The sequence below is a fragment of the Biomphalaria glabrata genome, chromosome 10, assembly GCF_947242115.1.
Source record: "Biomphalaria glabrata chromosome 10, xgBioGlab47.1, whole genome shotgun sequence".
Taxonomy (NCBI): domain Eukaryota; kingdom Metazoa; phylum Mollusca; class Gastropoda; family Planorbidae; genus Biomphalaria; species Biomphalaria glabrata.
Genome location: NC_074720.1, coordinates 11,741,267 through 11,769,047, shown reverse-complemented (window position 1 = coordinate 11,769,047; position 27,781 = coordinate 11,741,267). Strand labels below are relative to the sequence as shown.

Below are 27,781 nucleotides of genomic sequence, written 5' to 3'. Positions count from 1 at the left end.
AGAACAGGTATTTCCTTCAAAGCTTTTCATTGATCTTGAATGCCTTGAATGCATACAATTCTAAAAATGATAGCTAGTAATTATTTGAAAAAGAAAAATGCTATAACTCAGTATTTGATTGCATTAGTATTTCTCTCAGGGGCAAGTGCTATGTGATATGCATAAGTTGACCTTATTACTTGATGGTGTAACCAGAATTTTGATAATACCACTTCCCAATTATCTTATACTGTTAATTTTTTTTTTAAATTAGTTCAAAGGCCATCATTCCACACATTTAAATCAGTCCTGTGAAACTAGTTACCTTTTCCAGTTGAGAACCTGGCCTGAAAGTCTTCATAGGAAATATTGCCCAACTGTAGAGAACCAAGTTTTGCCACCTGGGCTTTGGTCAAATTCTCATTGCTTTTGTTTTCTATGATGATTTCAGTGTGGTCAAGTTTAAACAGAACTACATATACCTGTTGAAGTATGAGCAGAATATTTTGTGAATAGTCCAGTTGAAGAATAATTGTATAAATAAATCAATCTTAAAATCTCTAATCCTGAAATAAAAAAATAGCTTGTCAGTGTGATAAATTGCCTGGTGCTCAAACAAGATATAGCAAAGAAGAAAAGATTCTTTCATTCTGAGAAGCGCTAGACATAATAAAGTCAATAAAGTAATGTTATCGTGAAATCTCTAACAAACTGACCATTTCTTTTCCTTTAGTTGTTGAGCTCTCAGCGTACATGCTGACAGAGTCCCCGATATCACCAATGTCACTGTAGTTATCTCCTCCTACTGGGGTCATCTCAGGTGGTGGGGGGTCATGATAAAATGCTGGCACCTCCTCTACATCATCCAGTGACATGTGTTCAAAGTCATCATCTGAGGTGTCCGTGCGGATAGACAAAGTCTCGGCATCATCTCCAATGCTGTGGCTATCATCCAGGCTCTCCATCTTGTGCTTCAGCTTGTCAGTCAGGCTAGAGAAGGCGGAGGTGAAGGCCTTCTTCATGTCTGTGGTGCCGCCACGAGAGGAGCCAGCTGAGCTTCCACCTTTAGAGTGCTGCTGTCTTTGTGGCTTTCTGTCTATACCTACAGTTACCAAAAAGTAATAAGATCATGAGCACATTGTAGATAAGTCTCTTCTTCATCATTTGTGAACTATTTCTTGTACTGGTAGTTGTACATGATATTTACTGTAAATGTAACTATCAATGATTTATCTCAAAAACATCTGACTGCCCCAATTTTACACAAGTGTCTACTTATTCAACTAGACCAAGTAACTGAAAGCTTCAATCAATACTTCTCTATTCTCATGACTAACTAAAACAAAAATATGTTTAGTTCTAGATCTTATAGTTTATTTCACAATTGTAATCAATTCTGAACCTTAAGTAAATACTTCAAAGAACTGAACACTGGATTTGCAGAATTAAAAAATTTTTTTTTTTTTTTTGCATTTTATACATTACTTTATAGGTACAACAATATATGTTTTGTTTTTAAAGTACAAATGTTTATATACTTACATCTATCTATCATACAAATAATGGATACTAATCAAGACAGATAAAGAAAAACTGTTTTTCTCAGTTTTAGTTAAGTTAATTTACTTGCACCTATCAGTTAATTTACCAATTCCAGTTAAACAAGAAACAGTTAACTTACCAATATCAGTTAACTTAAGTATTCCAGCTAAATAAGAAACAGTTAACTTATACCATTTTAATAAATTAGTTAACTTACCTATCCCAGAGTCCTTGCCAATAGAGTTGAGAGACTGGGACATTATATCTGTGGAGTTGAGAGAGGTAGGAGCAATAACCACAGGAACTATGACGCTACTGGGAGGAACATGTGCAGTGCTGCCAGAAGTGAAGGCTCGATTACGTTGGTTCAGATCGGAAGGTGGCCCAAGGTGGGTTACATTTTCTAACTGGCTGCTAGAACTAGACTTAAAACTTATGGAGGACTGGAAGGGCTTGAGGGCAGAGTCATCTTTACTTCTTTGGCCTGGAAATTTATTTTTAGAGTAAAACATTGGAAACTAGGAAACATTTAATGAAACATGGATACCTCAATGGGATAATGGTCTATCTAAAAAAAGGACAACTCTACAGGAAGCAGTTTAAAAAAATGCTAGAGAAAAATCCTTTAATAAGCTATAATCAAATTAAAAAGGAAACATTTCAAATACAGTTAGGAAAAAAATATTTAAAAAAATATTTTTTTTTTGTCTGATATTTGTAGTTTGATTTATCAATAAAGTAGAAAATTCAGATTTGATATGGTTTAAAAAACATGTGTAAAAACACACTGTTGTACTGTCAGCAGGGCTGCCTGTGGTATGCAATCTGTTCTGTTGTCTTGATAGTTACAGGCTAGAACGCCATTCCCGGTCATCATGAGGGAGGTTTTTGATAGGATGTTAGTTGGCCTCCTTCAGTCATAGAGCAACTATGGTTCATCTCGAACATTTTTTCACGTGGATGTGGAGCCCTATTTTGGAAAGACACTCCTGTCCACAAATATTGCAGGTTAAGGTGGCTTTCGCTTAGGTGGTAGGTAGAGGAGCTGGCCATTTTTCGCATGGTACGCTTTTCTTCCAGAGCTGAGGCCCATGTTTTTTCGCTGTCCATAGCTTTCTTGGTCACTGTCTCTCTCCATCTAGTGCGGTCTAGAGTAATGTCTTCCCAATGGTCAGTATCAATATTATCTGATTTGAGGCCCTGTTTTATTACATCCATGTAACGGAGGTGGGGGCGACCAGTTTTTCTAGAGCCAGATGTAAGTTGTCTGTAGATAATGACTTTCAGGGTGGGGGTGGGAGTGTGGAGGGGGTGGGGTGGAGGGGTGTTGTCCTCCATCTGACAACATGTCCAAGCCAGCGCAGGTGGCATTTTCTGAGGACTGTAAAGATGCTGGGAATGCCTGTTCGCACAAGGATCTCAGTATTGCACACTTTTTCTTTCCATGTGATTTTCAAGATCCTTCGGAGACATCGTAAAAGGAATGAGTTTAGTTTTCTCTCTTGATTTGTGTAGGATGTAATAATCTTCAATTCTGAACAAATATCCTAAACATGAACAACAAAAAAACTGCTAATCATATCTCAAATGTTGTAAGGAAAAAGTGTATAACTTTGAATCATTGAAATGAAGGCAGTCTCACAACTATGGAATTGGTTGTTGTTACAGGGAGTTATGCAAGAGTAAAAAAGACAAGAATGGCATTTAACTATTGTAGGAAAAGTTCTCTCCTGCCTGATAAACTTTACAAAAAGTAGTTGTGCACTTAAAACTATCAATTTAAAGTCAACTTTCATGAAGACAATAAAATGAACTGTTAGGAATGATGACTTACCTTTACTACTGTCCACAAGTTGAGGGAAACATGTCCCATCTCCATCATCACCAAACACAGCATCCTGTCCTGTGGAGAACCCAAGTAGGAAAGGGGAGACCAGGCTGAAATCATCAGAGAATGTCCTTTGGTGCATCTGATAAGGACAGACCACTGCAAACTCCAGTTCACCGAGCATAAGGGGAATGACAGTCACAGAAGGGGGCTGTGGAGGCACTTTTGGAAGCTTTCTCTTCCTGAATGCTTTGGCTTCCAAGGCCTCCAGATCAGCTGAGAGATCATTCTGGAATGCAGTAAATGACTCTGAGAGCCTGAGCAAGAACAGATATTGAAAGTGGTTGAGTTGTGCTCTTACTTTGCCCTGCACTTTAGTCAAGATGCACGTCTTCCTGTTAGGTGTCATTTGACCTTTGCCAGATCTGTCACCAGAGCACACATCATCCTGCGACTTGCAGCCATCGGGGGGTGACCTCTGGTTGATCCTTGCCCAGGCTTTGTCCTCAGGTGGCTCAGCATTAGTGACTGTATGACTCTCCCCCCCACCGGCCCTGTTTTCACTGATTACAACACCCTGACTATTTTCCCTGCTGATGGTGTCTAGGGAACTAAGAGATGTCGGACTGAACCTGTCGTTATCACAGTCTGCATCAGAATGCTTTGAGTGAAGGTGCTCACCCAGCCTTGACCTGTATTCTTGATCATCAGGTGTGCACCTTGGTCGATAACTGTCCCCGTCTTCATTTCTTTCTAGTCTTGATGTCATACTATCTGTATCTCCACCTCTGCTGTGTGAACGGTGCCTCCGTGTGTGTGTATCAGACATGTCGTCGCTTGTACCCCCATCACGATCTCTTGAAAATCCTTTCCTGCTCAGAGGCATTCCATCCATCTCTCGTTTATTAGGTCGACCAGTGGACCGTTCAAAAACATGGCTGTCTAGTGCAGGGTATCTCTTATCAGACTCCCTGCTTCCATCTCTGGCTGCTCTCCTGCCATAGATATCTCGATGAGATCTTTGGTGGAACTCATCTCTTGGAGAAGCTCTATCCTCCCTCAAATCTTTAGGCAACTTCTTGTCTACCTCATCAGTCTGAATTTCATACAAATTTCTTCTCTCTCTGGACCTACTGGATCCAGCTGATGCCCTCTCTGAGCTACTGTTGCTGCTGTGACGGTTTTTCGGATATGAATGGGAGGTTTCCATTTCCCCACTTCTAACTTTTTCTTCATTGTGATAAAATTCTTCTTTCCTCATAACATCTCTGCTATTGGCCCTGTGGGAGTCAGAAATCTGACCCTCTGCACTCGACCTTCCTTCAATGTCATGACCCCTGTGACTTCTTTCAATGCTGGAGCTGCTGCTGTGCCTCATGTGCCTATCTGCTGACCGCCTTTCTCTAGATTCAGCTCTTCTTCTGCTGCTTCTTTCTGATTGGTCCAGTGGAGGGCTGGAACTGGAGCGTGAGTCTTCCCGGTGATACTGTTTATCTCTCCTGTGATGAGCTTGACAATGACTTTCTGAATACTGTTCTGAAAATGGCTGCTGATTTGAGCTGCGATCTCCAGAGTCAGACTGGATGTCATCTAAATTAGATTTGGAGCTTGAGTCTATCACAGTGTTGCTATCATGTAAGGAATCTGTCCTGGATAATTTTTTACTTAGCCGAGGGGTGCTTGCTCCCCCTGAAAGTGGAAGACGAGTCGGCCTTTTGTCATCCTCTCTGCCTGAATGAGAAACACTGTTCCCGTCATGATCTTGATACCTACTGTCTCTGTTATCGTAACCTATCTCAGAACTGCGCTCATGTTTTTGGTGTTGAAAGCTCTTGCCGCTGTTAATTTCAATGTCTCTATGGTTGCTGGTTTCTTTATTCATTATGTGACCCAAGCCTCCATTCTGAAAAGTTACACAGTTGATATCGGCATTTACTTTAGTGGTGAACTCTGAGCTTTGACCACTGACTTGACTCGGCCTGGTCGTAGATGACTTTTGAGAATGAGAAGCACTACATGGGGCTGAACACATCCAGACAGTCACAGGCATGGCTTCTACAAATGGAGCCGGACGGTTTTTGTTGTTCTGAACACCCAGGAATTCCAGCCAGACCTGATCGGCTGCGGCTGACCAGATGTCAGAGGCGGCCATTTGTTTCAGACTGTTACAGCTGAGGCAATGTGAAGGGAGGCTGAGAGGAAGGTGAAGGTGAGAATCAGTTGGAGACTTCTGAGTCACTTGATTCAACAAAATGTGAACAGCTGAAATAAAAAATAAAAGACAAACAGAAATGAATAATAATCCAACAAGATTCAACATTCTTCTGTCTTACATAGGAAACTATTTCTCACAGATGTAAAGTCAGAAAAGTGGGGAGAGAAGCTGGGAAGTCAATCAGCAAATTGTTTGAATGTCTACAGTTAAGTGATCAGATGGATCTTAAAACTTTTGTGTGACTATCTTAACAGTTCTAGTTCTTCACTACCTCAGTGTGTTAAGTCTTCATATTACTGACACATCAAAAAGCTGATTCTCTCTGTTATATTCCTCAGTGTGTTAGTCTTCATATTACTGACACATCAAAAAGCTTTCTACCTAGGCAGCCTTTTAACTAGAAACCAACTGAGTTGGCATGAACAGCTATTTGACCTCTACATATAGCATACATGGACAGTAATGATGCCAATATACAATAGGTCCCAGCTATGATGGGCTGGATATGTTGTCCATATGTTTGAAAGTGTAACTTCCTAAATGACCATGAGTAATGGAAGACATTCTCAAAAGATATAAAGATACCCTAAGATTTCTCTCAAGGAAAGCAGAATTGACACCTATGATTGTGAACAATCAGCCCATGATGTTTCAGAGGACATTAGGCAAAAGGGGTAACTGACAGCAGAGAAAAAAGACAAGAAACTCAGAGCCATTGCAAAACAAGGCACAATAGGTTCAAACTAGTTAAACCCTGAATCTTTTTGGCTCTTCAAAGTGAAGATCAGAAGCCAGTTATTTATATCTTCACAGGAGTAACATCATTAGGATTAGAACCCAGGATCCCCGGTTCGAAAGCAAGCACTTTACCGCTCAGCCACTGCATCTCTGAATTAATATAAGCTTTTTTTAAACAAAAAACAACAACAATGGAAGATAAGCACTAGACAGAATGTAGAATGTGGAATTTTGTTGCAAAGATGCTTTGTTCCTTAAGCAATAATATTTAAGATATCAAACCTCTGTCAATGTATGGATCATCCAAGCCTAAAGCATGTTCCAAAAACATAGAAGGGATAAGCCTCTGGTATGTATCTTCTCCGTCCTCGTTGGGGAAGTCTGTCTGAGAAAAGAGTCGAGCCACTTTGTACTCATCTAGTAGCTTCTTCAAGTCCTCTCGGCTCATCTTTTCTTCTGTGCGAAGATTGCTAACTACCAGCTTTGAGATCTGAATTTGGACTGCCTCTGGTCTGTCAGGCTGACCTTCAACTTTCTCCTCCGCTGGAACAATGACCTAGATTTACAGAAAAGAGCAGAAATTAGGGTATAAAATAATAAATCAATAATTTCCACACAAAAAAAAAAGTTTTTAAATAGAAAAAAATATATGTTTTTGGTCTAAAAGATTCAGAAATAAAAATGACCCCTATACATTTTGTATCATGATACAAGAAACATTTTAAAATAAATTTATAAATGAGGAGAGAAAAACTTAATTTTTGATTTTAAAGCTTAAAAAAAAGGAATTATGGATACTGTGTTTTTTTTTGTTTTGTTAGATAATTTACCACCTGATTTATTTAACAGCTATATTTCCTAAAAAGTGCATTAACATTATTTGAGTTGGTAGTACAGAGTGATAATGTCATTTGTTCTCAAGTTCGTACAAGGGTTTGTCAGGAATTACATTCCATAAAAGAATAGTCTAAACCAGTGTTTCCCAAACCGCGGAACACTGAGGTCTGAATAAGTGTTCCACAAACTACTGAAATAATTAACTAGTAGGCCACCACATGAATAAATCTCTCTAAAGTATAAGCAAAGTGTTCCGTTAAATAATCAGAATGTATGAAGTGTTCTGTTGAGGAAAAAGTTTGGGAAACAATGGTCTAAACAAAACTGACCTCTTTATATAAGGTTCTGAGCTACCTATTACCTTCTGATCAAAATACATGATTACACATACTAACTTCTGACACCTATACAAGACTACACATATTTACCTCTTCATGGACTATATTTATTAACTTACCCTAGGCATCAGCATCTCTATCTTGATGTCCACATGCTCTGATGGCTTCTGCTCATTGGAGTCCAAATCCTTGGTGGAAAGAGGATCCAACATTAGTAAAAAAAATTTGATGGATTAATCAACAGAAAATCAGCATGCCATCATTGACTCTACTACTGGGTTTGTTCCCAAAACTAGCTCTTGGATAACAAAAATATTTACTAGCTAATGATTTGAACAGGAATATCACTCAAACTTAATGGTTTCCAAAACTTATTGAGCCCTGGCTCCCAAATTGTCTCTAGGGAAAGTGCCTCAGCTTCTAAATTGTAAAAAAAAAAATTGCTTTGCAATGGATCCAACAAATTCAAAATAATTCATGTTCACTTTTCATAGAATAGAAATTCATACTTCCTAAATAGGGCAATCAAATTGCCATGTGTGAACAATTTATTCAAATGGTCAACTAGTCATTTTAATACATATTTTCTTTAAATAAGTCTACTTGATGAAGTTTTCTGGTCCATGTGTACAGGACCTATACCATATCCATTATGAATTAAAAAATGCAATATCAAAAAACAAAAGTACCTACAAGTGAATTGGTCAGTGTCAGTAGAAAAACATTTGACCACAACAAGGTGAGGAAGTCCAGAGTTAAACGTACAGGGTTGACCAGGACATACATGTTGGCATGTGGAACTGACAAAACAAAAGTATCACTTAAGTTACATATGATGGGAACAAAAATATTAAAACTCCAACTCTTTAGAGTACTACAGAATGATTTCAAAGAAATGTGATTTAAAAAAAAATGTTTGTAGGCCTATATAAATAAAAGTATGATATATATATATATATATATTTTTTTTTAATGTTAGTATGTAGAAATACTGACCTCTTTTATTTTTGTAATAGGATGTGCTTGTAAGCAATTTTAATTACAATTTTTGGTGCTACAAGAGTCATGTTACTCAATGAGGAATGCATTCAAATAAATATGTCACATAATTCTACAGGGAGAGGCAGGGGGAGAAAACTTTAATATATGATATTAATTTGCTTTCTGTAAGCTGTTTTAAAAATTAATATTATCCTTATAGGACAAAAAGAGAGCATACAAAATGTGTTTCAAGTTGTTCTATTAGTCTAAAATGAAAACAAAACAAAACAACAAAACAGAAAGAAAACAAAACAAATGTTGCAAGAAGCAGACGCCAGGACATAAGAGCTGATAACCCAGAGAGGGGAATTAATAAAATCTAGTTCAACAAGATGGAGATAAGGGAGGTAATAAAAATCAAACCAAATAACTTGAAATGGAGGGTGGTTAGTCTGTTTGTTTTGGGAAAGAAGGTGGGATGGGGGTAGATCTAATTATATCATGACTTCAAAAAATGAACTAGGGTGACATGACTGAGACATAAAACAATCAGAGCCAGTGACTTATTAATGTCCCTATTTGATTTGAACAGGAAGATGTTGATACTGAAATAGTTGATTGAAACATGAGCATAATTATTTTTATACATTTTGTTTGTATCACATCCCTTTGGAGACAGGTTATTGTCAATAGTCATAAAACTATAAAACAATTTAAGAAATACAAAGCTATATTATGCAATTTGTAAAAAAAAAAATAACTACAAAGAACTGTTTACAACATGAACCTATTCATTGCATATATGTCAATATTGAACACTATACATCTTAGATCAAATTGTTTTCTCAAAATGTTTAGTAGCCTCAGGATGGGATTATGGAGATTGTCTCTAGGTTAGTCCACTAAGCTATTTATAAATAGTGGTGAACTTTAACTTGAATAGATTCCATCCATCACGCATAATATTAAGACAATATTAAAATCTTAATAATATTAAGACAATATTAAAATCTTAAGTTATCTTAATTATAATCTATGGACTTGTGGACAGTTGGAGAGACTCGCCCAAAACTTAGATGCCAAGCTGGTTGGTGGCTTACGCCCCAGACATGACCACAGGCAGAAATGAGATGACAATGTGCTGAACAATTCAATTCCATGTTCCATAACCACTAGCCACAATTTTTTGATTTGCTTCTATTGATATGTAATAATCTCAAACCCATGAGATCTCAATGTGTTTTTCTTCATAGATACAGTGAGTTCTGCATTTTGAGACAGTAATGCAGGAGCCATCATCCCATTTGACAAAATACACACACATAATATTTGTCTCCCCTAGTTAAACTATTGATTACACATTTATAGGCTCACTTCCTGATCCTTACTTGAGCCCACAACACATTGGATGTGAATGGGGAAGTTGGATGAGATAGAGGGAGTTGTGGCAGAAGTAGGGAGGGAACTTGGAGGACACACAACATATTTCTATTCTTACCCACATCTGTATGTAATAGTATACCCAACATTGCACAATTTAAAAAAAAAAAAAAGGAAAAGTAAACTATCTGATAATGAGGGAGAGCACTCATAAATAAATCATTAGATGCCAAGGGTAACTAGTGGAGCTAGCAAGGGGCAGCAACCACTATAATTAGTTATGGTGTTTTTGCTTTGGATGAATAGCAGAGCATCTCTGATGAAGATAAAATATTTTCTAACTGGATAGTCTGCAGAAAATATTCCTTTACGGAAGATACTATCATATATGACATTTATGTAGGTAAGTTAACTTGTTAAATATAATATTTGGCTACAATTTTAAAATACTCCTGTTTCTTAATATTACCATGTTTTATTTGAAAACAAAGTAAAGACACATTTTTTTTTAGGATCCTGGGTTTGAGCCAGAAATGTAAATGTAAAAATAAAGACAATCATGATCTCAATTCTGATAGGCACCTATCATTTTATGAAAAAAATAAAGGTACTTGTGCTGGCCACACTATCCCCTTACAAACTATTACCCATGTAAACGTCACATGCCCCACAAACTTAAAAGATGTTTTACTTACTCATTATTGAAACAAAAATATTTTTAAAAAATTTCATTGGGTGAAACCTATACAAGCAAACACCTGCCTCTGTCTAAGAAGTAATCATTGTAGGCAGCTGAGTTAATTTCTAAAACTTGATTACTTTGAATGACAGACAGGTGGAAAGGGAGAGAATTGAAATAGAATCAGTACTGTGTTTGCTGTCAGCAACACTATTTTATAGCCACTAGGGACAGATGAATTCCCTGCAGCAATTTAACTTTCCATTAAAAAAAAACAACTGGTTTTCTGTGAAGATGGAGTTAAAACAATTTAAAATAAAATAACAAAAAAAAAAGTAACAAAGTGACCTAGAAGCCTTATTTAATTAAAACTATACCGACTTCTTTTAAAAGTGTAAAAAAAAGTAGCATTACAGTCATGATACCATCCAAAATAGCTGCTAACCATGAAACTATTCAGAATAAATAGTAATTGCAATTGAAACTATTCTCCATGCATCCAGTAAAATTGAACACTAATGTTGAAGACATAGATTTGTAGAGCTAACATTGAAAGAGAAGCTGGTTTATTTGAAATGTTTTGAAAACAAAACTAGCACTCAAAATATTACAAATTAGCAGCACAGTTGAAAAGACAATCATTTATTTGTTAGGGAAAGTAAAGAAAGATGATCATTAAGTTGATTTACACAAGCTCAAACAAAATCAAAGGATATATTGGATTCAATGAATCCCCCCCCCCCCCTAAAAATGTCTTCCTTGATACTTTGTCTACCAACCAGTATTAAACACTAAAAGCTGCAGTGAAATCAATAAATAATCCTAGTACAAGATAACTAATCAGCTTGAACTCAAACAAACAAGAAGAAAAGTATAATCTGTTGTCAGTAAGTGTGTTTCAACAGACTTGTATTTTGCTTACATGTGCAGTATGATAACTAAGAATTGACATTGTCACTGTTGGATAAGAATTAAACATTTGCTAGTGTGACTCTGTTGTCTGGTTAGTTCATTTCTTGTTACTTGCCACCCTGCCTGGAGGAGGTTGTCAGTTTCAATATATTTGTTCCAAGCATATTTATAGTGTCATAGTTCCTTTATTTCTCTTTCTTTTAAATAGATATTTTACAACAAATATATTTCAACTTGGAGGAAATCATTTTATTTTATCTTCATTATGATTTGGCATAAAAAATTGAAGATCATTAAAAATGCTAAGTGCATTTATATCTAATTTGATTTATTTCTTCAGGCCCAGACATCACCAACATTTCAGGCCCAGACATCCCCAACATTTTAGGCCCAGACATCTTCAAAATGTGCTCAACAAATGAATCTTTTGTGATGGCTGAGGAGCTCAGAATTTTCCATGTAGCCACATCGATGGCATTAGGATTTCTTGGCACTTTGGGGAATTCTGTCTCCATTTATTTAATTATTAAGAACCAGCTGTACCGAAATTGTACAATGCTGATGATAATTGACCTCTGCATAGCTAATTTGGTCAGCACTTTGTTCATACTGCCCATGATAGCTGCCAGCAACTTATATAAACAATGGGTGTTTGGCGACGGGGCCTGCCAAGGCTTTGCCTATGTGATGTATGTGGTGATTACAGCAGAATGCATTTTGCTTATGCATATCACTGTCAGCCAGTACCTGGCTATTAAACATAATGTGAAGTATGAGCCTTGTCAGATGACTGCTACCATCTTCTTGCTGGTGTGCATGCCATGGGCCATCTCCCTGGCCATATACACTGTGCCACTGCTGCATGCCTGGGATGATTTTGGCTATGATCCCAAACGAGGCTACTGCACCATGGTGAACATCAAAGGTGAGCGCAGTTTTCATTCTGTTCTAAGCATTATCTTTATCTCCATCATCTCCCTTGTGACCATCTACTGCTATGCCTCAATCTACTATGTCCACTTCAAATCACAGAAAAGAACACTGACCACAGTCAAGGAAGCTTCTACAAGGTTCAGAGGTCAAGCTCGCAACACTCAACTTATTAAAATGATCACTGTCATACTTATTAACTACAGCGTAACCTATATCCCATTCCTAATCATGAGCATCATTGATCCTTGTGTTCAAATGACACCAGTGTTTCTATATACAATGGTCATCTACATCTCATGGTCACATACGGCCACTAACCCGGTCATCTATGCCCTGATGAATACAAAGATCAATGCAGTGTGGAGAAAGTTCCTGTCCTGTGATACTTCCCGCAACAAGGTGGACATCCAAAATGTCCCAGTCACTGAATACCAGCCTGACACTTTAGCACAACAATCATATGACATAAATAGCAAGCCTATACAATGTGTCATTGTTCATGGCATTCAATCAAACTCAGAATATACATTGTGAAAAAACAAAGGGGAGTAATTGAACAGCTGATAACTAGAATGAGAACAACCAGAAAACACTGAGACATAAAATACTAAACAGTACACAAAAAGATCATGAATCTAAGATTGTGACAGACATGAAGGAATCTAGTTTAACAATGTCTAAGTCAGTGTGTGACTACTTAAATCAGTATATCTTTGGACGAAGGATTGTTTGCACATATTTTCAAATTGAATTGACGTTAAAATTTACAAATATTCTTTCACAAAGGACCAGGCACAATGGACACTAGTGAGTAAAAAGCACTAATTTCATTTATGCTGATCAAAGCCAAAACAGGTCACTGTTACGTTTGGGGGAAGAAAACAATAAAATAATAATGATGTTAATAAAAAACAAATTTGGAACATCTAATTATAGTTATCACTTGGCTGGTAGACTCACAAGCAATGTTAGACATTTTTTTCCCAATGGTACAGCATCTAACACCAAATGACTGTATATTTCCACAACACAGAGACTGCTACAATCCCAGGAATAAACAAATGTGCAAACTAAACTTTTGCTTTCTGCCTATGATTGTAAATGTAACTAATGTCAAGATATATATATCGGTGTAGGACTCAAGGTTCAAAAAGTAACTCAAGTGAGTGTGTTAATAACATTATATTGAAATTTTTGAATTGTGCATGTCAAGCTGAAATATATTACTGTTAAAGTTATTAATTATTTTACATTTATTTTCCATTTGAGTTTTTCTTCTGTCACTTTGTTATACAATTTAAAATGTCAATGATTATTACACTGACTTTAAAAAAAAAACATGAACGTTAAATTATTTTCTTATGTAATTAATTTCAGTTGATTTAAATTAATTTGATTGAAAGAAAATATCCCAGGAATTTGTTCAGATTAATTTGTTTTCTTACACTTATTGATTTTTGTTTTTATATTTTTAAAATTTAATAAGTAAAAAGTTCCCCTTTCAGACCGTGCAATCTGCAGGGGAGATGATATGAAGGTCATCTAGTTTTATGGCCCCCGGTTTTTTAATAATAAAATTTTAAACAAATATTTGGCAAAAATGGAAGAACAAAAGTGAGTGGTCAAACTTTTTATCACTTGCTAGAAAAATGAACTTAAATTTTGGATTGCTTGCATAATGCTGTAAAATATTAATATAAACAGTATCAGACATAATTGCTGAGTACTAATAAATAGTCAAAAAGGACAATAGATTTTACAAAATATTCTGTGAGGCCATCAATCAAAATGAAGTGAAACTAATAGATTTTTTCAATGGTTTATAACTTCTTGAACCTTTAGCAAATTAGTCAATCAAAAATATAAAAAGCAGTTTTGATTCCCCCTCTCTCACAAAGAAAATAATTAGCATATAATTTTAGTATTTTACCCTTTTAGTGCTCTATAATTAAACATTTTCTGAAATGACTTACAATTAAATGTGTGACATATTATTTCAACTCAAGACCATCAATTACCTGGATATTCCAGCCCCTCTGGGAAAAAGTAGTCAGTGAACTCTACATGGATGACAGACATATCTGGAGGTAGATGGAGCTGACGCTTGTCTGAACACAAAAGTTTGTTGGTGCCTGACCTTTTCTTGCCTGCCATTGATACCATGTACACAGTCATGTCTTCTATCTGAAATAACAAAATTTGACTGAGTCAAACTGGACAGTAACAAACCTTGACTGAGTGGTAGTGTGCAGTAACAATCCTTGACTGAGCCCCACTACACAGTAATAAACTTTGACCAACTCATAACATACAGAAACAAATCAAATTGAAATGTAAAGACAGACCTTTACTTATATATCTCCCCCAAAAGCCCCAAAAATGCAAGACTGCTATCTAAGTATGTTCTTATGTTCATAATCAATAAACACTATTTAATATGGCATACCTCACACCAATTCAATACCCTTAATTGGTGTAGACTATTCCAGGTTTATTAATATTTAAAAACAATAACAAAATAAAAAAATACTTTAAAATACAAAACAAACCTTATAAGAAGTATAACTGTAATAATTAATTTGGATCAGTCATGTAATTAAATTAATAAAAGATCTAAACCAACAACAATAAATCTGTGAAATTAGAAATATTTTTACCAATTGTTTTTGCTCAGCGCTATTTCATGCTTTTAGCAATGAAAATAGAAGATTCTATGGTTATCTATTGTTTGTTCAAACTTACTTTAAAGCGGTGACCTGTAAAGGGGTCTATTCAGCTTATACGAGATTCCAAACAAAATAATTAATTACCAATTGTTAATTAACTAATTGCTCATTTTTTTTTATCGACTCTTTTTTTGTCAGGTAAAAGAAATAATTGTGCAAAATTTCAGCTTGATCTGAGATTGGGCATTGGAGAAATAATGATATCAAACTTTTTACGAGCCAGAGTTAGTTGATATAAGCCTTGTAAAAAAAACATTTTTCATTACTCATAGTTGATATTTTGAACATGAAGTAATTATAATCTCAGATAAATTAAAATTGTTTGAAAGATAAAACTATTGTGGCCAAAAATGACCTGATCATTTCTATAATAGTGAAATGTCTCAAACACTTGAAAGTTTTCAATGTGCAATAAAAGAAAAGCGTGTTACCTTGACAACAAAACAACTTTCCAACAACCTGGTACTTTTATGTGTCTGCTGATGTAATGGAGAGCTCTGCGCTGACCTTGACCCTGAAAAAACAAATCTGTCACTGACCACCATAATGAGGTGTATTGTATTTGCTAACATCATGTTCTTTCAGAGAGATTTTTTATTATTCTTTTATTTTTAACCCTCCTTCTTACCCATTCAAGGTGTAAGTTTGGGTTCCAAAACTCATGCATTGCTTAAGAAATATGTACTAATAAGTTTTGTTTTTCACTTTCTTTCTGAGCATGTGTTACTGAGGGGTGACAGTTCCATTCAGAACTTGGTGTAGTAAGACCATTGGAAATCAATAACAAGTTTTCTCTGAAGATTGCTAAATGTTCTCATTTCATTCACCTGAAATGGTTCTGATTATGGTCCATCCCTCTCAGTTTCAAGTTTTCTAAATTTATAGGTAATATTTCATAATTGACTCTGAGGTGTACAAATGTATTGTTACAAAGAGTTACTGTGTACAGACTTGAAGATAAAGGCCAAACTGAACTCTTTGAAAGATTTACTATTTCTTCTTAGATTTCATTAGTCCCTAATGTTTTATGGTTTGTATATTTGATACAATTGAACATGGACATTTCATGATATATTTTTTTCTACATAAGCTATGAAGTCATCTTTATCACCAGAGTCTATATTTTATTAAAATTGTGAAACATGTCCAATTTTCCAAAGGGAACTAACCTTGGTTATTGGTTAAGGCCTGTGTATGGGAAGGGGAGAGGTTCCTGTTTGATGAAGGCTGTGACTGAGCAGCCAGGGAAGATGGCGCTGAGGAAGAAGAGGTCATTTGTGCTGACTCCACCACTTTCCGCAGTTTCACAGCATTCTCCCTGAACTCAGAAAACAGTTTGTTGACCCAATGATTCCGTGACCCCACATTATCTGTATAGCGGTACCATTGCTTTCTTTCACCACCTGGTAACAAGAGACAACAAAAACAAATGTACAGATGAAGTGGACACAAAATGAACATTTACAAATGCCAAAACCAAAAGAAAGATAAACAAAACAATCCAAAAATTCATACAAAGCTTCCGCAGGTATTTTTTGTTTTATTATTAGTGTAAAGTATGAAGCATATTTATGTTAGTTTTAATTTGTAAAAACTTTTCCTGATTTCATTAGTGCATTCTTTAAAAATTCTCTTCAAAAAAACAAAAAACAAAAGTGAATTGCAGAGGTTTCTTTCTAATGCTCAATTATGCCAAAACAGAGAAAAAGAAAACTGACTAATTATATATATATATATATATACACCAAAGTTTCATTATGCTTGAAGATTGAAAGAGCAAATGATTAAAACTGCAGGATGTAAAAAGAGACACCTTGGAGTCCATAGAAATACAAACACAAAGAGGTATAAAGGAAAAAAAAACTTAGTCCTTGAAATTAAAGAGGCAATAAATAAAATAAAAAAAATTAGGAAATACAGACACAGGTGAGAAATACTCTGGAACAAAATTAAAACAATTATTGCTTTACAAAATAGTCAAAGATTTGTTCTTGCGTTTAAATAATTCAATCTGAAATAATGAGGAATGCTTGGCCTATTGTTACAGAGCTATCAATTCCAAGTACAAAGTGTCTTAACACATATCAGTGAAAGACACATTGATGACAGGATTATAAGTGACAAACAGATTTATTTATTTACAGGTGGATTAGCACAGTGATCTATTTAATGTCTCAGAGAGATTTCGGTTTACTGAATCCACTAATCTGGACTTGTACCCAAGGATTTTTCAGTCAATGCTCTTCATACTTGCATTTGTAGTTAAAAAACTAACATTAGGATGACACACAAACATTTAGAATTCAAGAAAACTTGTATCTATATTTAGCTTAATTAAACTAATTAAACTAATAAAAAAATTCAAGAAAGTAATTTTAAATTCATTTCAGACACTAACACTGACATATACCACTACTTAAAGTGTTATTTTGTATTTGTAATAATTAAAACCTGATACATCTCTACTTGATTTAAAACCCATACTAAAATGTTTAATTACATCTAGGATAACCCAATTATTTGAGTTCCCTATCAATCACATTTTTTTAAAAAGTATTTTTGTGTAGATTTTTTGAACCGAAGAGTTCTAAATTATTGACATCAACATCAATACATCCAAAGAATTGACTAGACAAAGAATATTTGCACTGTCAACATTTCTGCTCATCAAATATAGATGTGAAGTAGAACAAAGTGAAAAGCAAATCATTGAAGCATTCAGGAAGGAAAAATCTTCACAGATAGTAGTTGAATATGATACAGTGAAATGGAGCTACAATAAAAATATTTGATACTAGAAGACCAACGTAAATGAAGAAATGTATTTTACTGTTTTGCTATAATCAAATGCAGCCAAAATTAGTCTGTTCAAAGTAATATATCCTAGAGTAGACTAAAACTTCAATGTATAGATATTTTTAAATTAAGAAAAAGGAGAAAGTTATTCACTTATTTACTTTATATATGTATAGTCCTTATGTTATCTGTTTTTTGGAATTGTATTTTTATCTAAATAAACACTTCAAGCCCATCACATCAAAACACAGTCAATAAAAATAGGTAAAACACAGAACAAGAGGTTTAAAAGCTGGAGCAGGAGAAAAAGAAGCAAAATAAATCTAGAAATTTCAATGTATTTTTTATTTATAACCCCAATGAGCAAATATTTTTTTAAAATCTGAGATTTAAGAGCACCCAACAGCCCACGATTACATTGAGGGCCCCAGACCATCAGCTCCCCGTGGCGCGATGATTATTAGATGGGCTTTGGTGATTTTCAAGTTATCTTCAAAAACACAAAAACATTTTGCGTTCTTTCTTTCTTTCAGGCTCGTCTTTTGATGTATCCACTTCTTTCAAATCAATCCCCGCATCTTTTTTTCTTATGTTTGTTTCTCATTATTCAAAAACATAAAAATAATAATTTTAATAACTAGTCAACCGGCGACATAGCATATGCCGATATTTTGCATGGCCAGCCTTAGACCACTGTAACCTATGCCACCACAGTGGGCCCTGCACTTTCATAAGATCCGCGCTAATTCTAGGTGTATAAATTATTAGATTAAAGCATTTTATAACTTATAACAGATTTCCTGCAGGCTCGTGTCAATTTACCAGGAGCTCCTGGATCCCGAAATTGCAAGATATACGAAAAAGTCCTGGAAATATCCGGAAATTATTGAAATCTTTAGAAAACGACTATCCTATGAGCGATAAAAAAATGGCATTATCTCGTAATTTTGGAATCTGGCAAAAGAAGCTTCTCCCACCTCAAACTTATTTGAGGTCAACAATTTTTGTAGATAGATTGAAACATTTGGTAATTCTTGCTATTGAACGTGATCTATGTAGGAAATAGATATTTTATGATATACTGTATGACTTCGCTACACGCAAGGCTCATAAAGTAATTCTGTATGTAGTAAAGAATGAATAAAATGCAAAGACGAATGTATTTTCTAATATAAACTCTTAATTTTCACTTATGATTCGTATCCCTTCCCAAACTGGGCCCCGCGAATTCCGTTTCGCATAAAGCCCCACAATGGTTAAGTCCGGCCCTGCTATTTAGTGACGGGTGAATACAGAGTAGATTACTTGTTCTCCTCTCCCCCCTCTTTTTTTCGCCGCTAAAACTATGTGGGGTAGAAATAAAAAAGAGTGATCTTTCCATGACTTCTTGGTCACAGTCCGGCCCTGCTATTTTGTGCCGGGTGAATACTATGTGTTCTCCCCCTCCCTCTTTTTTTTTTGTAGGGTAACTCTATTCCGACTTGTAGAGATAAAAGAGTGATCTTTCCTTTACTTCTTGTCCAAACTCTTGAGCCATGAAGAGAATAATATATATAGATGAATCATTAACAACTATTATTGAGTTTTTTAGTCACCAATAAAGCACATTTTAAATATATGTAATGTTGTTTCAAAGTTGTTATAAACAAAAATCACTCAATCTTAATGGTACAGCCTCAAGAGTCCATATCCTAGACTGCTCATGTGGCATAGATACTAAGCCGAGAAAAGTTCTCATACAGTTAGGTGAAGAGGATGCTCCTCATAAACAGGGAGCTTTGAAAAGTGTTAGCCTTGAGGAAAAATCAAAAGCTCCCAAGGTGTAAAGAACTATGACTTTTCTAACAGAGACTGCAACTGACTGGAGAGCATAGGAGTGCATCTATTTTCTCTCATGACAGAATGAGCCCTATTCATGTAATTTTCATTTCAGCTGTGAATATCATTTTAAAATCTAAGGAATGGACATTTGCTTATCTGAAAACATTTTATGTTTACTTTGATATCATTGGGACAAGAATTTTCAGAGCAGTCATGCATGTATTGTTATCTTTTTTGTTTTTAGATATATAGTCAAATCCAGCTGATCTGACAAGATGATTATTCAAACCGAAATCTCAAATATCAATACTGTCTTGTAACATAATATATCTGCATTTTATCCCACCAGCCTGTAATCTAAACCACACTGATCAGATCTGGATGCCTCTGATTAACCAGAAATGCTGTAAATGACTATTTAAAAAAAAGAAGATCATGAGTGAGTTCCTCAGATTATAACTTGATGTTTTAACTCTGGAGTTTATTTAGGTTTCAACCATGCAAAGTTTATGTTTCTCTTTATGTTTTAAGTTTCTTACCCAACATTAAATATGTTGCTTTAAAAACAAAATCTGAAAAATTTCTAAGTATGCTATTACTAAATAAATAAAAATGTGTGCACATGTAAAAAAAAAAAAAAAAGGGAAAAGTGTAATGAGTTCAAACTCAATGTGGATGAAACCCCAACATATAAGATCTCAGATTTAAAATAGGGCTGCACTATGATACAGTTTATGCCTTTCTCTCTTTTTTTTTAAAAAATAGTAGCACTGGTGTGTGCAGGGGACATTAATCTAATTACAGCTGAACATTTACATTCATTTATTACCCCAGGCATTACAAAATAACTCTAAATAGGTTAAGGTGCTGCATGATTTGAGATCACAAGTACTGATCATTTAATTATGTTAAAGTTTAAAATAAAAACATATTTTAAAAAGACAGAAATTTAAATTTAACAAAAATGTATTCAATGTTAATATGTTGATTAGAAACATCACCTTTAATAAAAGAAGTAGAAAAAAAAACCCATAAAAAAGACTTTGGTAAAAAAAAAAAAAAATTGTCAGATGTTAAAGACTTCTGTATGTATGATAAGAAAAACAAAAGTGCATTTAATGTTAATTATAAGTGAAGAATATATATATATTTTGATCATTTGAATCTAATCAAGCACATTACAATTACAGCAAGGGAACAGTGAACAATTACAATATGCAATAGCAATGCACATCATGTATTTGTTTTGTTTTTTTCACTCAAGGTTATAACACACAACAAGTTAACACACACTCTATGAGGGTAAGATTAAACACAAGATAGAATGAAGGGTTATTTAATATAAATAAATAACTGAACAAAACATAGGATTGAAACATGCCAACCCATACAAACAAAAAACTAACCATATAAAAATCACTCAAAAAATTAAAATTATGATCTTATTCTTTTTAACAAACGTAATTTAGAGACTTGTACTAGTAAAAAGTTACTCAAAATATTAATAAACATAAATTTCAAATCTTTTTGTTAAATTTTTATTAAATCTCACAATAATTTTCAACAGTGTTTTTAGGGTTATGTGCTTTGTGCTAGTACAATAAACAAGAGTTAATGTTGCAGTTGCTCTCTCTATAAATATGTATGTAAACTAGGAGTGTTCATGCATTTTCTATTAAGTTAACTATTCGTTATCAAAGTTTTATGTAAAAAAAAAAATGGAAGAATTGAAATGAAATTGAAAGGAAAAATATTTAAAATATTTTAAAACAAATGTTTTTCTAAAAAAAAATTTTTTTGTTTTAAAATGAGACTTTGTTAGACTTTTTTTTCTAAAATGATGTTTAGCTAGTGATTATGTCCAATAGGCAAGACAGAAACTTGTGATTTTATAATGGTCAGTATTGATATAAGAAAAGAAAGAAAACTGTGTATAATAGAGCACTGGAAAGTGTTGCACTTACCCCGGGTCATAATGAGGTTAATGTCTGTTGAGTAGGGAGTACAACAAAGTGAAGGAGATTGGAGAGAATCACATGGATACAACCTTCTCTCTTCTTCCCAACTTTTATTCACATATTCAATGATCAGTTGAAATAAGAAATGAGCCATCAATGTGTAAACATTTCATATTTCAGTTTGGATTAATTTGCCAGTTCTTTACCAACAAGAACAGTAAATGAAGAGTCATGCTTGTTAGTTAAATCCAAACTTGAGATTATTTCAAATATTCCACTCTCCTCTGCTTCCCTTTATTATTCTGCTTAACATTTTTTAGTTGGTAACAAAATAAATTCCCCAAACCAACACGACTTCTAACAATCTAAACTGTTATTTTAACAGATACATTTTACCTTATCTTATATATTACAGACATAACGTCAAAATAAAAGATAATTACATCATACGTATTTCATATGTCAATCTAGTTATGCATGTTAATCAATGACTTAAACTCTGCTTAGTCGTTGGCTTTCCTGGCTGATTTATATAGAAATTATATAGAAAATGTAATCAATTTAATATTCTTGCCAAACTTGCTTGTTAAAGACATCATGATTAGTAAAATCAAAGTATCATGATCTTTAAGTAGATTTTATTTTTCAAGTTTAAAATATTCTGCACTCTGAAAGTAATGATGTGATAATGTATACTCTCAAACCTACTACATTCACTACTCTCTAATGCAATGCACACTATAGTTATAATCCAAACAGTCTGTACTTTCTAATCAACGCAGCACTCTTTATTATCTAACCAATAAAGTTGATCATTCTACTCATTAAACTGCTACACTCAAAAGTCAATAATGCTATTAAACAGACACTCAAAAGGAAAAAAAAAACTAATTAAAAAAATTAAAATTCAAATTTGAGAAAATAGCAAATGACAAAATAGCGGCAACAAAACAGCATCGTCAAAATAGTGCAAAATTTCCCCTCAAAATAGTGTGTCACACAATACCTAGAACTGTATGTATAATATATAAGTTTATGTCTGTAACATAGTAGTGATAATCTAGTCAGAAATATAGCTGTAAAATCTATACATTCTTTAGAAGCAGCTTTCTTTGATAATAATAATCTTTATTGTCCGTAAGGAAATTTGTCTTACAATTTGTGCATTACATCAAGCAAAACATTGTAACTAGAAAAAAACAAAATGTACATTCACACCAGACTCACTCATAATTTATATGTGAAAAGTTTATATCAAATTGTTTCTATTTAATGATTTGATTGCCAGGGGAACAAAAGAGTTTTTGTGTCTGTTTGTCTATGCTATCGGTGTCTTGTATCTCTTTTGTGATGGTAAAATAAAAAATCCTGACCCAAAGAGTGATTTTTTATTTCTAGAATCTTTTTAGCTTTTTTATGGATTTTTGTCTCAAACAGCTGCCCAAATGGGATGATTTGTTTTTTGCCAATGACTTTACCAGCAGCATTGAGGATTCTATGGAGTTTATTTTTATTTTTAATGCTCAGATTGCCATACCAGGCAGTCAAATTAAAACTTAAAATATTGCAGATGTGAGAGTGATAAAACATAGCCAAGGCCTTTTCACTAACATTAAACGAGGACAGTTTTCTCAGTAATCATAATCTTTGCTGCCCTGACTTCTCATTGCCGCAACGTTGTCATGTTTGGATCAGACATCTCTAGGTAAAGCATTTTAAAAGTACAGGACTGTTATAAACAAGCCACTTAGTGGAGGGATGGCACCATGCATTTCAGCTGATGGTCACCACCCTAATATCTACAAGCTGATCAATCACTTCATCAGAGAAGAGTACAATGAATAAAAGATTCTTTGATATAAGGCAAATCTGCAAGCAAAACAACGTATGTCTAACTTAATAAGCAAGACAAAGTATGTCTAACTTAGCAAACAAGACGAAGTACATCCACTGATGGAGTTTCTGTGTAGCATTGCTAACAATATGTGACATTCCATTATGTAAATCTGACATTAATTTTTTGTAACTATTATATAACTATCACATAAATTGTCATTAACTCTTTCTCTCCGTAATTATTGTCCCGATGGAATTATTCATTTTGCTCATGTATGTTTCACTATCCTATTATGATAAATTTTCAATAACTTTTTTGTAAATAATCAGGAAATGTTATATAAGGTATATAATTATAGAAGAATACATGCTCTTTATACTGGTATATAACACAAATTAATAAAACCAAAAATAAATTCAGTTTGATGGGGTCAAATCAACGTTGGTATCGTCAGTTAGGAGTGAAAGAGCTAAGATTGAGTGTTTTTCTTGTGCACTTTAGGCATATAAATAAGTATGATAGATCTATATTTCATTTATTTTGAATTGTGTTCTATTATGGAGGGGTATTTATATTTTGCATTATATGAAATAATTGCTTATAAATGAATAAAAAATAAGAATAACAATTGGGCCTTTTTTGTAAATGGTGCTGTTTTGTCATGGGCACTATTTTGTTATACCTATTTTGTCGAGGATATTTTGTTAGCGCTTTTTCATTCTCTTTTTTTTTGTCAAGTCACTTATATCTCAAGAATTAAAAATAATAAACAGTGCACAACAACGAAACAAAAATTTTTGCTGAATATTAAAAGAAATAAGTAAGGTCTGTATGCTGTAACACTGAACTTAAAAAAACTCAGGACACAAGTAAATAGATATTGATATCAAAATATACATAGATGCTCTATAGAAGATTAAATAGATACTAGAGAACCAGTTTCATTATCACATGTTTAGATATAAAAATGGCTTACTTTCCAAATCACCCAATTCTGTAATAAGTAAAAATACAATCAAATGATACAGTATTTAGTGTCATGAAATGGAAGAAGAATAGATTAACAGGGGAAATAATCACAGTCTACACAGCAAATAATAAACAGACAAAACAACTATTCACATTTCTACACAGCTAGAACTAAAGAATAATTTTATCTGTATAACCTGGATTCTTTACATTCTAGGAATAAAATTATGAAAGTTATCCAATTATATAATTTGGCTCAATATTAAAAAACACATTTTACATTTCTTAGTTATGATGTTAATAATGTTTCTCTAGAAGAGCCTAAAAGAACCAATTTGCAATCTATTACACTAGTCCTCTCAATAACTGAAACTAGAGCAGAGATTCTTCTTATATTATAATATATTATAATTCTTATGTTCATAACAAGTTTTACTGTTTATAATGTTCCTTCAGATTTAAAGATAATTACACCCTAACTGAAACCTCCCACAAGACAATGGGGGGATGATGTTATGTACAGTTCGAATCCGAGACCGTGAGATGAAAGAAAGAGCAAAAAAGAAGGACATTAAAATATTCAGAACTTTTCATCCTAAAATTGCTTTGATGTTTGTGCATAAAAAGCTGATTTAAAATTAATCAATCAGTAAAAAAAAATGATCAAAATGAACAAATGATCATTGTGGAACAAAGAAGACTATGACCATTATAAACCAGAAAGTAAATTGTCATAAAGATGAAGAAATTGAATTGAAAATTGAGTTCACAAAGATAAAAAAGGAAAGATTTTATAATGAAATAAAAAAAAAAAAAAAAAAAAAGGAGGATTTCTCATTATCAACCAAGATGAAAAAGAGAAAGATTTCATAATGAACTAAGATGAAAAAGGGAAAGATTTCATAATGTACTAAGATGAAAAGATTACACAATAAAGAAAACGAAAGTATTTCACAAAGAAAGGGTTTTAAAATGAAAAGGAAATGAAAAGATGAACATTAGAACCAAAGAAAATATTTACAGTAGAAATAAAGAGACAAAAAAAAAAAAACAATTTAAGAGAAAAAAAAACCTCCCCCCCCCCCCCCTTCCCCAAAAGGTTTTCTAAAACAAAATAAACTTTTAAAAATCCCAATGTGAAAACAAAAAAAAAAAACAAAACAAAAAAAAAAACTCTCATAAAAACTGAAATTGTCCAGTATGTTGCATTGTCAACTCTGTGAGCTGGCTGCTTGAAGACACCTCTAAAACCCTATTAACCAAGGTTCAATGAGCTAAGCAGGGCTAGACAGATTGGAAGAAACATGGGACATAACTCAAATTTCAATTACCCTTTTTTTTTAAAACCTGCATCCTCTAAATGATCCACTAGATGGACACAGAGAGAAACAGAAGGTTTATCCTTTTTTTTTTTTTTCCATTCAGATTTACAAATGATGATTACAAAATACTTCCAAAGCTTAATCTAAGCGTTAATTAAACCATTCATGTTGAATGAAATTGTAAACTGTTGTTCCAATCTAAAAAACCTAGGACTTTCCCATATGGCAATAAGTAAGAAAAACTTAGTTATGTGTATTTGTCCTAGCACTAGGGATAAGAAAAGTGTAGAAATATTTTCTATTTTCTATATTCAGTAGCGTCAAACAAATAAAAACCTACAGGTTCATTGGAATCATGACATGAGGAGACAATACTTGTGGGTGAAACTATACTATTTTCTTTCTCAATTTTCAGAGTGTATGATAACAGCCGCTTCAATTATGGACAACATACAAACGAGACAATTGAGAAAATACATTGCAACTATCAAAAAAGTTTTACACCAAAGAAAAAGGTTAAGTTCTATTGAGTTGTCCAAAAGTATTATTATTATTATTTTGTTGATATAAGAAGAAATATTGCATAGGTTACATAACATTCTAAAGAAACCACACTTTCACTTATTAGGATCAATGTATTTATAAGAACTTTCTTCAACTCATGTACAAAAATTAATTATTTTTCTAGATAATGTTAAAAGTTTACTGTTATCTTTAAAGTTTAGACATGAAAAAAAAGCAAACACTTAAATAATGTTCTGGCCATTGTTTTTTTTATTATTATTATTCAGTTGACAACTTAAATGTTTTTTTCCAAGCTTATTTAGTTATAATTTTTTAAAGACCTTTATTTTTACTAATTATAATTCAACTCTACATTCATCTTCAAAGCAGATCATATGAATCCTATTGTCACAGATTACATTATGGAATTGTTTGTACATTTCACTTTTGAAAGTAATATAAGCCCTCGACATGAGTCTCGGGATTTAATCCTCAAATTTAGACACTTGAAATTTAAGTCAGGATTTACCCAAGGGACGTAATTAGTATGTTTGAAATCTATTGGTTGATTTGAATTTAAACAAAGACATTTTTGAAAAGAGTTAGCGCCAGAGAATTGGCGGTAGTAAGAAAGTAAAAGTCAGTCGATAAAATAATGTCCTTGTAGTCAGTCACGTTTCTAAGAGCTCTGTTTGAAAGACCTTTGTAATATGCTCATTGATTTGTAATTTGTACATAACTGTACTTACGTTGTATTTAAATAAAGTTCCAGAGTTTTGTTTTATCAAAGAATCGTCAATTGTGATTCTAGATCGTCATTTTTGTTAACTATTGAATTCAAGTAAAATCCCCGGCATAACAACACATCGTAACATCGTGCATGTTGTTACATCTGGCACAAGTGTTGTTACATATTGGCACTCTCCGACTAATAAAAGTTCATGGACAACTTTTAACGAAATTTATTCAAGATCTAGGACCAATTTCTAAACTCTTCAAAGGAACTTCATTCTTATTTAACGGAGGACAGAATTTCTGTGTTTAACAGGTCAGTTGGTTATCGATAATTCTTTTATAAAGATTTTCGTTAGAGTTACGTCTAACTCACGAAATCCATTATTATATGTAATTGGCAAAAGGAATAAGACCAATATACATAATAACTGGCATTATTAAAAGACCAGTAAAGCAAATAACTGGCAATAAAAAAGACCAGTAAAGCAAATAACTGGCAATATAAAAGACCAGTAAGTCAAATAACTGGCATTATAAAAAAGACCAGTAAATCAAATAACTGGCATTATAAAGACCAGTAAATAATCATTTGAGCAGCACAAAGTAAACAGAAGACCAGATTTAACCAACTGTTAAACCAGTAAAAAGTACATCGGCTCAATAGATCTATATATTCAATCAACGACTCCAGTAGTACTTCTACTGTAAAACAAAGTTATACTTCATAGCCAGTTACGGCATAACTAACATT

At 33.6% G+C, this 27,781-nt stretch overlaps 2 protein-coding genes across 5 annotated transcripts in view; one reads left to right on the top strand and one right to left on the bottom strand.

Moving 5' to 3' along the window:
- Positions 1–27,781, bottom strand: part of LOC106071746 (bridge-like lipid transfer protein family member 3A) — a 94,141-nt gene that overhangs the window by 5,845 nt on the left and 60,515 nt on the right. Inside the window, exons 10-21 of one of the 4 annotated variants that reach the window (XM_056043360.1) lie at positions 24,477–24,494; positions 21,670–21,693; positions 16,258–16,491; positions 15,520–15,602; positions 14,381–14,546; positions 8,171–8,277; positions 7,597–7,665; positions 6,585–6,858; positions 3,356–5,611; positions 1,739–2,005; positions 696–1,081; positions 305–461 (exon numbers count right to left, since the gene is read on the bottom strand). In XM_056043360.1, the coding sequence (XP_055899335.1) occupies positions 305–461; positions 696–1,081; positions 1,739–2,005; positions 3,356–5,611; positions 6,585–6,858; positions 7,597–7,665; positions 8,171–8,277; positions 14,381–14,546; positions 15,520–15,602; positions 16,258–16,491; positions 21,670–21,693; positions 24,477–24,494 (4,041 nt within the window). The remainder of the gene's footprint in view (positions 1–304; positions 462–695; positions 1,082–1,738; positions 2,006–3,355; positions 5,612–6,584; positions 6,859–7,596; positions 7,666–8,170; positions 8,278–14,380; positions 14,547–15,519; positions 15,603–16,257; positions 16,492–21,669; positions 21,694–24,476; positions 24,495–27,781) is intronic. The other 3 variants (XM_056043363.1, XM_056043361.1, XM_056043364.1) reach the window with 3 other exon arrangements.
- Positions 11,826–13,705, top strand: LOC106071752 (protein trapped in endoderm-1-like). Its single transcript, XM_056043365.1, has one exon. The coding sequence runs from the start codon at positions 11,835–11,837 to the stop codon at positions 12,894–12,896; it is 1,062 nt and encodes a 353-aa protein (XP_055899340.1). The 5' UTR covers positions 11,826–11,834; the 3' UTR covers positions 12,897–13,705.